Here is a 17,710-nt window from a genome sequence, read left to right as displayed (position 1 = left end):
AAATCAATCATATGTTGTTGTTTTTGTTGTCATTGGGGGGGGAATTAATAATTTAGATCCTGGAACACTATGAAGAAAATAAAAGTGGAATCTAAACATAATATAACTGAAACTTGTCAAGCCTTCATTCAGATGACCTGTGTAGTGAGTTTAAATTACATTATATATGGACAAAAATATGTCCTTGTTTTGTGTAATTGTGGTCTGAATGCTGCATTAGCCAATCACATTCAGGCAAATGCACATTGTGGCTGGATTACTTTGTAACTTCACTGTATTTCTATCATTCATTGTGATGAAAGTTCAAAGAAATGCCACCTTGACTGTCATCTTTCTAGAGTAGTGAAGTCCTGTCTGCCAGTATTAATGAAGCCCCCCCCCCCCACTTCCCTCCCCTTTTCTTCTTCTTTCTACAGTTGCATGTCTGAGCCTCACTGTGCAGAGTGATGAATGTTCAGAGTTTGTTTTCACATTCATTTGCTGAAGCTTGAACATGATTTATGACATCATAACCAGCTTGGAGCCAATCGCAGTCCCTTTCACGCAGTGTGATATGGAAACAGTGTTCAAACACTGAGAATGGACTTTACAGTGAAGGAGGAGACAGCTTGGATCCAATGGCTCAACTTTTGATGTGAAAATATTTACATATTCAGAGATTTTGGAATTCTTAATGAGGATTTTTAGGACTTTAAAGATATAATTGACATTTTTGTTGGAAAAGTCACAAATTAAGAAGTGGAAGTAACAAATTACAGGTAGTCACATTACGGTCTTTTTCAAAGTCAGTCATTTTACTTTTACTCAAGTATGGTTGAAATGAAGTAAAGTACGGGCTTTAAAATGATCGGATACTGTGAGATTGGACCAAATACCAATCAAATACATCGCATCAAAAACAGGCAAATCAGATGTGCTACTAATTCACTGAGCCCCGCCTCCAACATGGCAAATAAATGACATTTATTTCATGTATCCTCTTCACTAAATGAGGCAGAAAAACTTTTACATGAGTACAATTTCAATCAAGTAACACTAACAGTACTTCTTGAGTAGGATATTTCAGTCTACTTTACACCTCTGCACACATTATTCTTCAAAGCAGAGGATTTTTCTTAATACATGTCTAGAGTGGATATTTAAACACTGCAGCGTTCGATAAGCCTTCAAACCCACAGATCTATTACAGAAACCTTACTTCTTATCTGTTACTAGTTTTTTTTTCCCATGCAGGGCTGTTCTCTGTTACAACACCTGCTAATGCTTGTTGTGGCTGAATGTGAGTAAGTTCCTGCAACCAGGTTTCAAGATATTATGGAGAGAGGAGGCTGTTGGAAATGGACAATGACTAAATAAATATCTGCCACTTCATGCATCAGTCATTTTTACCTTCTCCTCCCGCGTCGTCCCGCCGCCCTCGCCGACTCCTCCGTCTCTGGGCTGCATCTCCAGCACGGTGCGGAACAGCTTCTCCGAGGTCTGAGTGAGGAAGCCAATCTCTGCGTTGGGATGAAGGCCGTACAGGTAGGGAGACTCAGCAGGCAGCGTGTCGTCGATGTACTGGAGCACAAGAAACGCATGAGTAGAAATCAAAACTCTAATTTATATAGATGTGTTTCTGCAAAGTAAGACCATTTAAATTCAAGTTTTACACAATATTTTACCACCAACCCCTAAGTGAGAATTAGATTAGTTTCAATTAATAACATGGAAATTGGCAACTTTAATTACTTCCTGATAGAAAAGTACCAAAGTCTTTTTTTTCCCCCTCCACGCAGGTGTTTCTTCTAAAGTACTGCTGACAAAGGACGAGAATGAATCCGTCTAAATGATGAGATATTTCTGGGTGAGATTCAAACACTCGGGATCAATTGACAGACTGCTAATGAACATAACAAGGAGAAGGAAATGTGGCATTTTCCATCTGCTGGGTCCATAATGAATATCAATGTGCTTTTAAATTAGCGCAGATGAAAGTGGAAGCTCAACTGAAAAAAGGTGCTTTTTGCAGGGCACTTTACATTGAATAATAAAAAAAAAGCTCTTCTACTCTTCTAATCATAATGTCCTGATGAAAGTTTTGATGGGAAATATATTGGCCTTTAATACAGAAACACTTAGTAGTCAGCTTTTTTTGATCTCTTCTGTACTTGCTGGCTAACTTTGGCTGATTGCGAACACCTGCGTGTTGTTTGAAAGGAGAGTAAAACTGCTGAGTCATCAAGTCACACCGCCCCCCCCCCCCCCCCCTTTTTGTGCCTATCCCGTCGCTCTCCTCTACTGTAGGTAGGCTCCAGATGGTTGGGGAGGGAGGTGACGGCCTAACAGACCACCCTCCAGGGACCCCAATGATTTTACAGCTGCCGTTTCTTTGGCCGAATCTCAACCCCTCAGCTCTGGTCTTAAGCTGACAGCAGAATGCAAAAAAAAAAAAAAAAAAAAAATGCTCAGGCCCTTTCCCGCCGGAGTCACTATGACAGCCAGGATGTGTCCGCTGAGTAGCGCTCCGGGCTGAGGAAAAAATTAAACACAAGCACTACTCTGAGCTTCCTCCGGCTCCCTGAGGACCACACGGAGAAAATCTGGACTGTCTGCTAGGAACACATTTTCTGAACTACTGTTATTCATAAAAAAAAAAAATGTTGGCAGTTGTCCGTTTTCCTTAAGGGACGCCAAGGAAGCTGTTTCCTGCTGTCATAAGATGAAGCTTTCAAAAAAGAAACTCCAAACAGAGATGACCATCATGTACTTGGCTTAGCCCAACTTTCTGTTAAAAGATAAAATAATGCTGAACATCTTGCTGTTTGCTGGTGACGCATAAAAAAGAAAAAACACTTTATTTTGGCTCAAACTAATGCCACCCACTATACATCAATGGAAGGACAGATTATTGATGGTTTAATCAATGGAAAAAGCAAAACTACATATAAAGATTGACCTTTCTTAAACCAGTGGGCTCCTGTCATGGCTTATTTTAGATTACCAGGATGATAAGTAATGTGAAATCAGCAAGGACATTCCCCCCCCCCCCCTTTTTTAAGGGTGACTCCTCTTTACGTGGATGTACAGGATGCCATGATTTATCATTTCTATACATGTTTTGTGGTTTTTGTTTTAATTTGTTGACAAGATAGTTGTGTACAATACAAATTTGCAGAAATAAATAATGTATATAAAATAATGTAAAATAAAATTGTATGACAAGTAAGGTGAGGTAGACTGAGGTGAGGCGTAGTGATGGGAACGGCAGTTCTTTTACTGTACTGAATCTTTAGAATCCGTTCATTAAAACGATTCGTTCAAAAGATTCGTTCACCGAATCGTTCAGTGCTCTCCAACTCCCTGAACTGATAAACAGCCAAATAATCCGTCATTCAGTTCATGATTCAGCCCTGAGGTTCACGTTCACTTACTGAGGGACGGTGCGTTCAAGGACTATATTATACAATCATTCGCGGGAGACGCAGCGCTGCTTATACATGCACTGAAAATATTACACAGTGAAAGTGTCTTCTGTGCACAGTAAAATAACATAACATGATGCTACACTGATGTTAGCAACACAGCGCTAATGTTAGCAGTACATGTACTGAACGTGAATCAACTCCTCAGCCCTCAGTGCCCTGAGTCAGTGAGTGACTGACACAGCGCCACTTTCAGCAGTTTGCGAACGATTCATTGAACGACATGCTGAGGACGTGAATCTCGTTCACATACTGTGCTGAAAGTGGGCTGAATCATGAACTGAATGACGGCGAATCACGTTCGCGAACGAATCATTGAACGACATGCTGAGGACATGAATCTTGTTCACGTACTGTGCTGAAAGTGGCGCTGTGTCAGTCACTCACTCTTCTGTCTCCTCTCCTCTCATTACTTTATGTGTGCCTAAGTCCATTACGATAATGGGGATGGGGGCGTGTGTGTGTGTTTGTTTTCGTTACCCGTTAGCTTGGAGAAATTGATGCTATTGGCATGAAAGCGTGTCCCCGCGAAGGGGAAACAGAATCACTCAGAGTCAGTCAAAGTGTTGTCGTTCACTGAGTGATTCGTTCGCAGTGAATGAGTGAGTGAGTCGCGGCAGTTCCACTCCCGACCGGCAGCCATGCTCGCGGCTGAGCTCAACTGAACTGAACTGAGAAAGGAACGAATCAGTTCATGAAGTGATTCAGTTCACTTCGTTCACTCAAAAGATTCGTTCGTTCGAACGACACGTTCGCGAACGACACAACACTAGTGAGGCGGTAATCTAATGCCTCCAGCTGTTAGGTTTCGTTATGTCAACATGATTAATGGTGATCACACAGGATGAAATCATGTATGTTGTATGTACTGTATATTCTTTTTTTTTTTAAAGTATATTTTTTCGGGCTTTTTTTTGCCTTTAATGTACAGGACAGTGGAGAGAGACAGGAAACAGGCAGAGAGAGGGGGAATGACACGCAGGATAAGACCACTCGGTTCGGGATTCGAACCGGGAACACCTGCAACGAGGACTATAGCCTCAACACATGGGGTGGGTGCTCTACCCGCTGAGCTATGCTCAACCCCTGTACTGTATATTCTAAGCATAAGAAATGTTGAACTGTCAGTTGCTATAGGTTGGTGAACACGTAGTTTCATTTGAAGCAAAACGGGAAAATTATGACATGAATTGATTGGATTGTTAAAAAGAAAGAGTTCATCCTTGATCGTGGTAGTTTAGACCAAATAATCTTTATTTGCTTTCAACCACATCTCAAGGTCTTAATCAGCAGATAGAATTCGATTTTTTTTCATGGCTCAGTTGTCATTGATTCTAGTGAAGACGATTCAGCTGAAGACTCAAGAAAAAGCTAGTAAAGCCTTCTGTAAAGATTCTAGGGTTGGGTTTCTTCTTGTGTAAGGAATTTAGATTTATTTCTTCGTGTATTTGTGTGTAGAAATGTTCATATGATCACCTTATAATGGCAAGGTTTTACATTCACGGACATGGAACAACATATTAGCATCCATTTGGAGCTGCGTTTTTGGCTGTCTTTGGCATTCACTCTCTCTCCTTTTTGCTTTGGTTTGATCTCTATCAACTTCAGAGTTACATAAAATAATGGCTCTTTAGCTGCTAAATGCTCTGCTATGCTCTGCGCAGCTAGTTGCTAACCTGTGTATCTGCTGTTTGGTGCAGAACAGGTAAACCACAGTTGGTTTTTAGAGCTTTTGTACTGAGAACAGCCACCTGTTGTGTTTCTGAACAGTGAGACTCAACTAAAACATTAAACGTGTGGGCCATAAAAACACAGTGAGTTGAAAGAAGTTATAATAATTCTTTGTGGGTTCATTGTGATGAGTAATACCCGTCAAAATATACAGAATCATTTGTAAAAACATTGATGAATGCAGCTTTAAACTCTGCTGAGGTCTAAATGTTTGTCTAGATAAATGAATCCACTGATGTTCTGTTCCGGTATTTCTTTCTGTTTATCCGAAGGCATGCTGGGATACACTCCTCCACTTTTAATGGGAGTGAGCAAGTTCCACAAAAACCAATCTCTAAACCACTTTACTGTACATGAATATAAATATTGTGCATCCCATGACTCATCTACTTCGGCTCTCTCTCTCACTTTCATGCCTTTCAACTTTTCCCGTTAGCTAAACTTTGTGATCTCAGCTTGCTAACGTTGAAGTTTGCTTCTCAGACTGGCAAAACTCTCTTTCCACCCACAGAGCAGCTCCACCTCTGAGAAATGTATTTATCTCCAACTACAATCTGTTATGTCCAGGGGACCCATATGGGAAGAGTTTTATTGTTATTGATCTGGCATAGAATTGTAGAACTTTACACTGTACACAGGGAATAGTGAAAGAATGCTTTTAATTTTAGAAATTCAATTTTAGCAATATTAAACCACTGATAATTTGCTGGGAGGGCCCACATAGAACACCATTTTCCTAAATTCTTGTCATGTCTTTATTACTATTTCTTTTTGTTTTTTCACTAAACTTTTCCCACTTGTGTTGTATCCTGTTTTCTGATCGAATTAACATTTGATGAAATCCGGTTCGAAACAGAAGTCTTAGTCTTACAGGCCTCACCTGGTGGTAGCTGTTATAGTCCATGTTACCCGGCAAGGGGAAGCCAGGCGCCAGGCACAGCTCTCCCTCCATCATCTCGGGTTTGATGAACTCTTCCAGGTACGTTCGACAAAGACGGCGGTCCCAGTCGTCTGTGATGTGACCGCCGTACATGATCTCACCGAACAGGTAGCGAAGATCATCGTACGGTACCTGGGGATTAGAGACGGGGGTCACGTGTGTTTAGATTTCCAATTAAGATTAGAAATGGTAAATGGACTGTACTTATATAGCACTTTCTAGACTTTTTGACCACTCAAAGTGCTTTAACACAACATGTCTCATTCACACATTCATACACTGTTGGCATGGGCTACCATGCAGGGTGCCAACCTGCTCATCAAGAGGGAGGCTAACATTCAAACACTGTTGGTGCAGGCATCAGGAGCAATTTGGGGTTAAGCATCTTGCCCAAGGACACATCGACATGTAGACTGAAGGAGCCAAGATCGAACCACTGATCTTCCAATTGATGGACGACCCGCTCTATCTCCTGGGCCACAGCCGCCCCAAATAGTCATCTTTTGCTTGGGAATAGTAAAAAAAAGGCACAGAGACACACCTTTGGATTGGCCTCCAGGTAGTTGTACAGGACGTTGATAGAAATGGTGAGGTCTCCGGTGTTAAAGGGGTACGATCTGTTCCACCCCTGAGGACCGAACTTCCTCCTTTCTGCCACCACGGCATGAAAGTAGCACAGGGCGAACAGGATGCTCTTAAACTCGTTCTCCCGTGCGCACATTTCCAAGGTGTCCTGCCACACAAAGGAAGAAAAGAAGCGACTCAGGTAAAAAGTTGTGTCAGTCGAGGGGGCCCCCCATGATCTGTTTGCGGTTGCGGCGCACTAACAGACAGACAATGAGATGACATGATGGCAATAAACCGGGCCATGAGATTCCCTTTTAATTGTCGCGACTTGTCAGGTGCTTTCAGCCTCCAACCGTCTCCTGGGCTCATTATTCCCGACAGGCAAATACATTTTTTTTAAAAAGAGCTGCACATAAATGGCATTGTAATCTCTGGAGGGAAGAGACAGTTAAATAAAAGCATACCAATAACCCCTATGGAAATAATAAGGCTAAATTCTCTTTATTCCAGCATGTGTCATGGTGAGTGCAGTTGGTGAAGGCCCTTTCGCTTCCCCTCCTGCTGCTGCAGTAGCGCCCCCCCGGGGGGAGCTGACTCCTACGATGCACATGCATGCACACAAGTACAGTGCAGTCTGACTACACACACACACACACACACACACACACACACACACACACACACACACACACACACACACACACACACACACACACACACACACACATCCCTTTCTGAGATTTAGTTAATATTCTGCACGGTACTCCTCTGCTCAACACAGCTGAAAGAGATGCATAGCCTCCCTATTCATGACCTGCGGACTGGAGAGAACCAACATGCAGGCAAGTTGGATCGCCCAGAGAGAAAAGACGCATAAACACACACACATGCACACACACATGCACACGCACACACACAGTCTGAACTGATGGAGGTCTGACCTGAGAATTTTGAAAGATAAGCAAGGACGATCATTTTCAGTAAACAGGGAATTGCGAAACCCATACCAGCTTTTTTTTTCTTCTTTTCATAACAGTATTATACATCTCAGTAAAAAGCTGAACCATTGTACCATAGAAAGCATTGTTCATTTGAGCTCAGCCATACTCCATCTCACAGGCTTCTGGGGAAAAAGTGGAGCTGTGCACATCTCCCAGTGAAAAGGTCAAGAGGAAAGAAACTGTCATTTCTCTGGCTTAGCGCCGGCTTTAGCCGTGCGGGTGAGCTATTACAGAGAGTTAGCCTAACATTGATTAGCTTTCACTGAGTACACATGACTGGAATATTCGCCCCCCTCCTCCCTCTCTATCCTTACCTTGGCGGACCTCCCTGTTGCTGTGAATCAGGCGGGAGGGTTGGGTGGGTGAGTGGGGCAGTGGGGTGGGGGGCTCACAAGCACGCAGCACTTATCAGGCAGATAGACATCGGCAAACTAAGGATTGTGGAAATGGAGCGGGAGGAAGGCGAGCGCTCAGGTAATGGTGCAGAGGAAGATGCATTGGCGGCGGAGCAGCGAGGTAATGGTGAGGCTTAGATAGAGCCGCGTGATAAGGTGGAGGAAAGCTGGGAGAGGCCGCTGCGGCGCACTGATACATTCTAACAATGAGGTGGTGTGGGAGCTTGATATTGTCTGGATACTTTCTGATAACAAACAAACAAAAAAGAAAAAGTAGCAAATTGACTTTGTTGTGATCTCCAATCCGCACACGTAACACTGCCGGAACCACACTAACTTTTAGCGTTGGTGTGTGTGGCGTTTCGACATCTGTCCTCCACGGGTCAGAGGCAATTCCAGGGTGAGTGAAAGGTGACCCCCTCCAATCCCCCTACCCATCTGCTAGATGCTACATTTCAGCAAATTGGCATCTTGATGAGAAAGCTGGAGTGGAAATTGGCATGTGCTGTCTCAGTGTGCTACCAGTCAGAGCAAACAAGTAAATGAGTCAGAGGAGAGTAGAAACTAGCAAGTAGCAATGTGAACTTTCAGTCGCCCTCAATTATTAAAGATGACATTGACATGACAACTGCTACTGGAAAACAGTGCTTCTTTATTAGTGACCTCATGCTGCTCTAGTGGCTTTAACTCAAAACAAGCATTATCTCCTGTTTAGTGTATAAAGATAATAATATACTGTATGTAACATTATAAACCTTTTTATCTTATTACATACATTTCATATTCACAAATAAGAACCATCATTTAAATTAGTCTGGATTGATTGGACATATTATTTTGAGTCTTTTTATTGTACGAAAAAGTAAGAAAAAATATGACTGTAATCAGAATCTACTAATACTGTATTCACTCTATTTTGCTGTTTTTTAGTCCGTTTTGGCTCCTGAGGGAAATATGGGTCTGTTTAGCAGCTAAATGCTTCACTAAAGCAGCACTACTGAAAATATCACTATGAGAAGACTGTGAGTATGAATCAAAACATAAAGTTGCAACCAGACAGCTAAACAGCTGAAACTGGCTATAAAGTGCCATACAGCTGAGGGAAGCTTTATAGATGATGCATGCATTTTACTCAAGTCACTTTTTTATTGTTAATATAAAAATATGGATTATAGTGGACATCTGAAAAATCTAGAGTCATCTTGAGTCAGAGGATCCTATCTGAATATAACATTTTCTGCCAACAACAACAAAAAGATGTGCTTATTCTTCCAAGTGGTTTTGATGATGTCACATACTTGAGCACCTGAGCATCTAACAGGATTTTTTTGTGCCTGTGATAGAAGTATTCAGACCTTTAACAATCAATGACATTCAATATTTAAGAACACTTATTTTATCTTAAAATAATAATAACTTTGTATTATACATAATCAAATGATTTAAAAGGACAAAACTGTCAAAATGCTAGAATGGGATGAATAATTCATCCACTTACTCAGTGTACAGCACTCTAAATCATCCTGTATAACTGGCAGCTCCAATCTTATTTCATCTTCTATTCATTTGTCTACTCATTTCTATAACCATGTATTTATTGCTCCCGTCTCTCTTTTCATTTCTTTTATTCACTCATGCTTTCATTTTCATTATTTATTTTACATACATGTCTGAGCCTGTGCTCTGTTTTGTTGCTATTATTTGTTCTATGAAAATGAATAAATCAAATTTTAAATTAAAAAAAGGACCAAAACAGATGAATTGATCTTACTAACAAGTATTGGCTGGTCTTAGAGAGCCTAAAACTAAAAACACATCACTAAACACATCTTTGCACTCAGTAACACATTCCTACATTACAATGATCTCACACTGTAGTTTACTTTGACTCAACCCCACACACACACACACCCCCACACACACACACACACACACTGTTCTACTGACAGACTTACTCACTAGAGCACCAAACGTAGATTAATCCACCGCTGAAAATAGTCCCTAACAAATGCACCATTTCCTCCTGTTTGACTAATGTTTGCTAAATATATTAACAGCTGTTTCACTACATTACTTTCACTTATTAAAACTATATACACTAGCAGGCAAAAGTTTAGACACACTTTTAACTGCTACTATATTTGTGAATTATGAATTATGAAGAATTATGTCAGCAGGAACCAAAGAGGCAGCAATTAAACGTTTATTTTTGTCTTTTTATGACATTTGTTGACATTAAAAAACATAAAATAGTTCCAGACTCACTCTTTCAGTAAAAAAGAAATGCATGGTGTTTAACTACTCTATTATGAGCAAAAAGTGCTGTACTTAAAATTTCATTTAAGTGAAGCAAAAAAAAGGAAGTGTCAGCAAAATGCAGGCATCAAAAGTAAATGTGCTCAATATGCAGAATGGCCCCCTTTTCAGAGTGCTACACTGAAATATATATTTTATTACTGGAACATTATTTATGATCCATTAACATGTAAGCAGCATGGTAATGTTAAGTCTGGCTGTGGTGAAGCACATTTTGAGCTACACTGTGTGCTATTGGGCAGCTTAATCCATGACACTGCATTATATTTTAAGAGCCCTTCATATGATTGATAAGTGTTAAGTACTGTAGTATTAAATAGAAAGACTCCACAGTACTTGAGTTAATGCTTGTGGTTGATTTTCACCGTCGTGAAAGTGTGTGTGTGTGTGTGTGTGTGTGTGTGTGTGTGTGTGTGTCACCTGGTTGAAGTTGTCCAGGGCCTTGTGCAGGTTGGCATGCATGCCTGTGGGTGGCTCGTTGGTGATTTTGATGGAGTTCTCCAGGATGCCCTGCGGGATGATGTGGCCCTCGGGGGTGGAGGAGGGTTCGGCGCTGACGAACACCCTGAAGTCCTCGTGGCTTCCGTCGCCGTGCTGCTCCAGAAGTTTCTCCAGAGTTCCCAGCCAGCGAGCCACCAAGTGGATGTTCTACGAGGGGAGCGTAGGGGGTTAAACAGGGGAAATTACAGGTTGCTGCGGTATTACAGACTAGTTGTTAGGTTAAATGAATCCTCCTCTCTGAGGGTGGAGAGCGTAATCTTTACCCTGATAATGTTTCCTGTTGAATATCTATGAAAGTCTGGGCTCTAATGGATAACACATAATAGCTTAATAAGGTACTTGATGCTGGAATTGCCTGGATAATTTATGTTTGTAATGACAACTAGCAAAAAAGGGAGCAATTAAAACGTCACACATTCTCCTCTCTTCACTGTGACTTTGATGTGTCACCAAATTAAATGGTACATAGTGCTTGAAACCCATTTCCAGGTTAGCTGACATTAAGCGACGTCTCTCTCTCTCTCTACGGCGGAACTTCAGCCAGACTTTTCTGCATATTCATCTCTCGGTGCAGGCACGGGCAAGCAGAGCTGACTTGTACTATCACACAAGCTCCGATGAGCTCAATTTTCCATCTCAACTGTCCTGACACTTACAGGATATCCTGTGAATGATAAGGAGTCAGCCAGCCAGCCCCCCCCCCCCATACGTCTCACCATGCAGCACTGCCCATTCCCTAAATCTAATTACAGCACTAATAACTCCAGTCATTAATTCATAAGCCTCTTTACTTTCTCATTTCCCTTTGCTCTCCATATTTAATCTTCCTTATGATGGCTGAAGTTAGGCGTCTTTTCGAATGACGGGACATGACGGGGAGGAGGGGGGGCGTCAATTTTTGGGAGAGACGTCAAAAAGAAAGAAGAAAAAAAAAGAAAAAGAGAGAGAGAGAGAGAGAGAGAGAGAGAGAGAGAGAGAGAGAGAGAGAGAGAGAGAGAGAGAGAGAGAGAAAGAGAAAGAGAGAGAGAGAGAGAGAGAGAGAGAAAAGTTTTTCACTGTGTGATAGAGTGAGTGTGAGTGAAGTCCAAGAGGAGCTGGAAAGCTGAGAAACGGATAAGTTAGTTTGGCTCGCCGATGCCTTAGAGAATAATGAATGGTATACAAATTAAAAGTCTAAAAGTCAAGTGCTTTTTCACCAAGCTGGAGTACAACCCTTCCTCTTGGCATGTAAATAGTTTGGCAATAAAAAACGGGAGCCAACAGAAGAAGTGAGAGACTGCCTCGGAACTTGTCACTGTAATGAAACCATTCATCCTCTGGCTGCGGGGGGCAGGGTGGAGAGAGAAAGAAAGAAAAAGAGAGAGAGAGAGAGAGAGAGACGGACCGGCATGCCGACAGACAAACAAACAAGACAGAAGAGCAGCTTCTATTTTATGGCTTTTTAATTAACTTTCAGGTGCGACACTTTTTTTTTGTTCCCTCAATGTCTTCTTGATAAGGGACTTCCAGCTCCCCTGATGACTACGCTGATACTACATCAAAGAGTCACCTATTTACATAATAATATAAAGTCGAATCTAAAACCCATTAGAAGACACTGCTGGCGAGCTCTTTGAGGCATTGCTATCAAATACTACCTGAGGGAAAGCACAATGGCACATCCAATCTCAGGAGCCATCGGCTATTGTCTGATAGAGATTATGGCACAATCAACCTGCCTGTCTCACACACACATATAAACACACACACACACACACACGCACACACACACGCACACACACACGCCAGCTCATACACAAACATATATAAACACATGCAGGCACATGCACGCACCAAAACACATTGGTCAAGAAGCGTTGTTGAGGACAGCTGCTCAGCTTGGCTCCAGCAGACTGACGTAGGAACATGGTGACAGGTAAACAGGACTGCTGACACTCTACCAGGTACACATTTAAAAATGAGGGAAATAAATTCACAAATATGCAGGGTGTAGTTTGTGTCTTTATTTCTAATGCTTGACTAACAGTCTATATTACGTTCCGATTTTATTTCCCCTCAGCCCAAAATTCTGTGCGCTGGATGTCCAACAGCAAACAGATAGTATATAGCTGGTGAACACAGTGAAGAGACGAGTAGTTCCTTTCTCTTTCTTTTGACTTACATTCATCAAGTGGCCTGGCAACACAGCTCTAAATGAATGGTGTTGTGTTGAGTCTGCTGTAGTGTGAATAAATGACTGTCACTCAAATGACTGAGTGTTGTTTATGGCTAAAAAATTGCCTGATGTTGGTTTTATAATATATAGTACAGACCACCGTACTGCATCAAAGAACTTTTAAGGCCATCATGACAAAATAAAAAACTAGGACCCAATCATTTGAGCATTTTCTGATGTGCTGCTCCTATCGTTAAAGGGTGCATATCATTCTTTTTGTGATTATTTATATACTATTATGACACATCAGGAGTCTATGTTGAACATGGTTTAAGTTGACCTGCTTTCAATGCTTTGTTTGTGACGTCAGCATATCGTGCAAGCTCATAAATGACTGTCCGACCCTTAGCCTTTGTTGCTAAGGTTGTTGCTAAGACTTTTATCCACTCGCATATTCCGCATCAGATTTCAGCTCAAACGTACAGATGAAATTGAGAAGCTGGCATTTAAAGGGCAGGAACTAAAACAGCCTGGTTCAGACATAGGCTGAACTGAGCTTTACTCAGTATGAGTTAATTTTTTAGTGCCAAGATTAAGGTCTGAGAACTTTTCAAGTTTCCATATTGGAGGAAACATAATTACTGTATGCATCTATGTTCAATGGCAATGTTCTAGTTCGCAAAGGGTCCAACTGTCTACTGTAGTTGTCTACTTTCTAGTCCACAGGCCAGTGTTTCTAGCACACAAAGGACTAGAACAAACAGCAGGCTTTGTGTCCTGTACTGTCTACTGTAAGGCTTACACTACTTTAACAGATTAGTAAAGGTTAGGAAGAGATAGTGGATTTGTTTAAAAAGGTTAAATTAGGTAAACACATCTATTGTGTGACCAAAATCTTCCCCTAACCTTTACCATTTAGGTGCCTTAACATGTCTGCAGATATGTTCAGTATCAACATTGTGATATTGTGACTGTGTGACATTTGTGACTTTAGAGATACGTTCACTAAAAAGTTTTATCATGTTGATAAAAATAATCTGGGAGGCACTATGTTTCTTTCTATTAGCTGGGAGACAGGGCTGACTGTAGGTAAGAGACAGGACATGAATTATGGTCTGCTGTGTCAAAGGTCTGATCCAACCATCCACAGCAATCTTCTACCCAGGACATTTTGCAAAGGTATATAGCAACGTCACACTACTTCCTATTTAGCTGTTTACAGATAAGAAGAATAAGTTAGATTGTCAGGAAAGTGCCAACATTTCAAACCGTGATGCTATCAAGGCTATCAATGTAGGAGGTAGATAGAACAACTATAGATTAAAACAACATTAAACTGTCAGTAAAAGTGTCAGTCAGTAGATAAAATAGCATTATCAACCCTCAGTGTAGCTGAACTTCTTCATAAATCATCACAGGTCATAAAGGGTCATCCCTCCATCAATAATTAAAAGGAATCTTGTCCAACTTTCAATGTAAGATTTGAAACAAAAGAGAAATGTATAAATAATTTAAGTTTCCAAAGACTACCAAAGCTATCTTGCTCTTTCTTCCAAAGTAAAGTGAAGAAGATTGTCTCTCTTGCTTTCTCTCCAGTCTGCACTTCTTTCTGCCACCGGCTGCAAATGGGGTGGCTTTAGCAGTAAATGTGTGAAGAGGCTGGCGAGTTTAGGCCACTCGATTCCCACTGCCAGCTCGATGTGGGATATTCAACTCCAATCTGCCCGATTGATTGCCTCTCCAATCCCCCCCACCCACCCACCCTAGCTCCTGGTTCCCAAAGGGCTGCTTTCAAAGTTTCTGCATCTCTGTCTCCCAGGCCCATCTGAGCAGGAGCTGCTGTTCTGCAGTATAATTACCCGTCGGCAAAGGGGACCCTGCCATTGACCCGGCCCTCCGCTGATGGAGCCGAGCCTGGCAGCGCAGAGTGGAAAGGTGGACTGTGAGACGAGTGGGGGGGTGGGGTGGAAAGGTAGGAGGACAGCTGAGATGAAAAGGTGAGGAGGGGAAGGAGAGATAGCAGGTTAGCAGGGGGGAAAAGGTGGGAGGACGTGAGGATTGATAAGAGAGAAGATGCGGCGTGAGGAAAAAAACGATAAGACTAAAGTATGGGACTTACGTGGTGGAATGAGAGGGTGGGAAATGAAATTGAAGAGGGAAGATGGAGCATTATATGAGCAGAAGATACTGTTAGTAAAAACAGAGAGATGAGAATATGACACCTCTTTCCTCCCCCTCCGATTCCCTCTCTCCCTCCCGGCCGGTGCCACGGGGGTGGCTCTCAGCGGGCAGACAAACAGACAGCCGATGATAAAGCGAGTGGGAGGTTCGTTGCCAGGGGGACAAGGCCTTTTTAAGCCTATCGATCTGGAGTCTTATGCAAAGGTAATTAAACAACTGCTTGTCTGTGCTATCCTGGGTCTGGAGCAGAGAGTGATGGTGTCCCGGTCTTCTTTTTTCTTTCTTTTTTTCCCCCCTTCATTTTATTTCTAGCAGCTGTGTGAATTAAAAGAAAAGGGTGTCCCGCAGTGCCCGGTCTGCGGTTCATATCTGTCGATACTTCCCATTAGAATTCCGCCAAGGTTTCCACTTAAAATGCAAACGCCAGCCTTGCCCTCCAGATAAGAGGAGAACAGACACCGCGGCTGTAGATATTGTATAATGCCGCAGCCCCCTTTCAGTAAGGAAATTTCTGCAGAAAATTAAATTCGCTTTTTCCGTGCAAGACCTGCGAGGAAAGCAAACACCCCCGTTGAGTATGCAATGAAAAACAATGTGATACTACGCCTCATTCAAAAACAGGCGCAGATAAAGGAAATGCCAACTAAAACCACTCCAGACTGGAAAATCCTTGACATAGGTGAACCCTGTGTTCATGTTGCCAAATGTGTTTTAGATATATTTAGATATGAGTGTACAAACTATTTTTTAATGGTTTGGTAGCTTTTGTGCGAGGTGGACGAGGTTTACAGCGAGAGCCAGAATGTTTGAACAATCTTACTCAAGTGTCATTTTATACAATTCGTATTAGCGTTCAAACAACCCGAAATATAATTGGATTTACCCAGTATGATGGTGGAAACATTGTCATGAAAAGAAATTAGGTGGTATGTTGGCTCACTAGGAATGATACTAAATTTGTGAGTGTAAAATACACAACGGTATTATATTCAATATCACAGCCTGATATATTTGTCTGTATGCTTATACTGTACCTACCTGCAGTATGACCCAATGGCCGTTTTTTGCTGCCAGATCAAGAGTTTGTTCAGCTACGACCTCCTGACCCTGACCCAGAGACACATTGTGGAAGTTCTTGTTGTCAAATGTGTGACCCAGCTTCTTCCCTGAAAGGAAACAAAATACATTTCTTATTTATTGTTAAACTCAGAGACCTTGGTTGGCATTGTTCTATATTTATATTTCATTATTGTAAAGAAATACTACGATAAAACCAAAACCGGCAGTGTGTTAGTCTCACAGTACTTCTCTGCTTCAAGCCTTTATTCCTCGTACTGAAAGCAACATTATTTAAAGACAGGTCATAAATATTTTCTAAACCAGCTGGGCACTCTAGAGTTCAGCCTGTATTAGGTAAAAAAGAGGAACTAGTGGAAATAGTGTATTTGTTGAGGATTGAATCAAATAAAACAGATTGTGTGTGAGATGATAATGAAGGAACATGTCACCCAGTGCTACAGCGTGGCTCACTGCTGGTTTTAAATAGTTTTTGGACAACGATGGAGCTCTACAGCACAGAAGAATAACTTACATCTGACAGTACTTGTTAGCAGGATCAATTGTTGTAAAATACAGAATGTCACCAGTGAAATCCATGAAAGTTTAAGTGGGATTTTTGTAAATGTTCTTAGAGAGAGTTACAAGAACGGTTGCCGACTGTCCCATATTAACCTGGACATTCTGTATATTAAGTTAAACTGGTTTGACATATATGAGACCTCCTTCTCCCTGTATACTGACCGCTACTGTACTCTGTAATCACCAGGGGAGCTCTTACAGATTAGATATGATATCTGCCGTCCCGTCAATTACATCTACGTGAAGTGTAATGTGCCAATTCCTTCCAAAAGAAAGTTGTTTGGTAAGTTTTGGCATGTGCAAATATGAATAAAGCTGAGCTAAGAAGAAAAGACTGTCCAGCAAAAAAAGTTTTGGGTTAAGTCTGTCGACAGTGATTCCACAAACAACTTCTATGCTTTCTGTTGTCAGGAAGTCTCAAGTGGTCATGGGGGTGAGACTGACTTAACTCAGCATGCTTCCACAGAAATGCACAAGAAAGCCATACTAGCTAAAGGAGCAAGCAATATCAGTGCATTTTTCTTGACATCTACAGCTGAAAAAGACAATCGCTGCAAATTAAAGCTCGTATGTATAGCATACAGTATAGAATCAGCTATAACAGCACTGACTGTCTTGTTAAGCTCAATAGTACTTTGTTTCATGACATAAATGTTATGAAGAAGATGCACTTGAGAAAAATGAAAGCTGAAATGATTGTTTTAGGACCAAAGACTGTGTGAGATCTTTTGGATGACCTGTCCCAGACTGTAGGCCATGTTTGCCTCAAAGGGAAATAAGACATGATTCCAGTTTGCGTGAGAGCATTTTAGAAAGTTTCT

At 41.6% G+C, this 17,710-nt stretch overlaps 1 protein-coding gene across 1 annotated transcript in view; it reads right to left on the bottom strand.

The window, feature by feature from the left end:
- Positions 1–17,710, bottom strand: part of dnah9 (dynein, axonemal, heavy chain 9) — a 157,440-nt gene that overhangs the window by 10,323 nt on the left and 129,407 nt on the right. Inside the window, exons 71-75 of the mRNA XM_053341129.1 lie at positions 16,290–16,417; positions 10,835–11,062; positions 6,677–6,868; positions 6,076–6,267; positions 1,390–1,560 (exon numbers count right to left, since the gene is read on the bottom strand). Of these exons, the coding sequence (XP_053197104.1) occupies positions 1,390–1,560; positions 6,076–6,267; positions 6,677–6,868; positions 10,835–11,062; positions 16,290–16,417 (911 nt within the window). The remainder of the gene's footprint in view (positions 1–1,389; positions 1,561–6,075; positions 6,268–6,676; positions 6,869–10,834; positions 11,063–16,289; positions 16,418–17,710) is intronic.

The sequence above is a fragment of the Scomber japonicus genome, chromosome 20 (assembly GCF_027409825.1).
Source record: "Scomber japonicus isolate fScoJap1 chromosome 20, fScoJap1.pri, whole genome shotgun sequence".
Lineage (NCBI taxonomy): Eukaryota > Metazoa > Chordata > Actinopteri > Scombriformes > Scombridae > Scomber > Scomber japonicus.
Note: the sequence above shows the minus strand (reverse complement) of the source record. Positions and strands in the feature narration are given on the sequence as shown.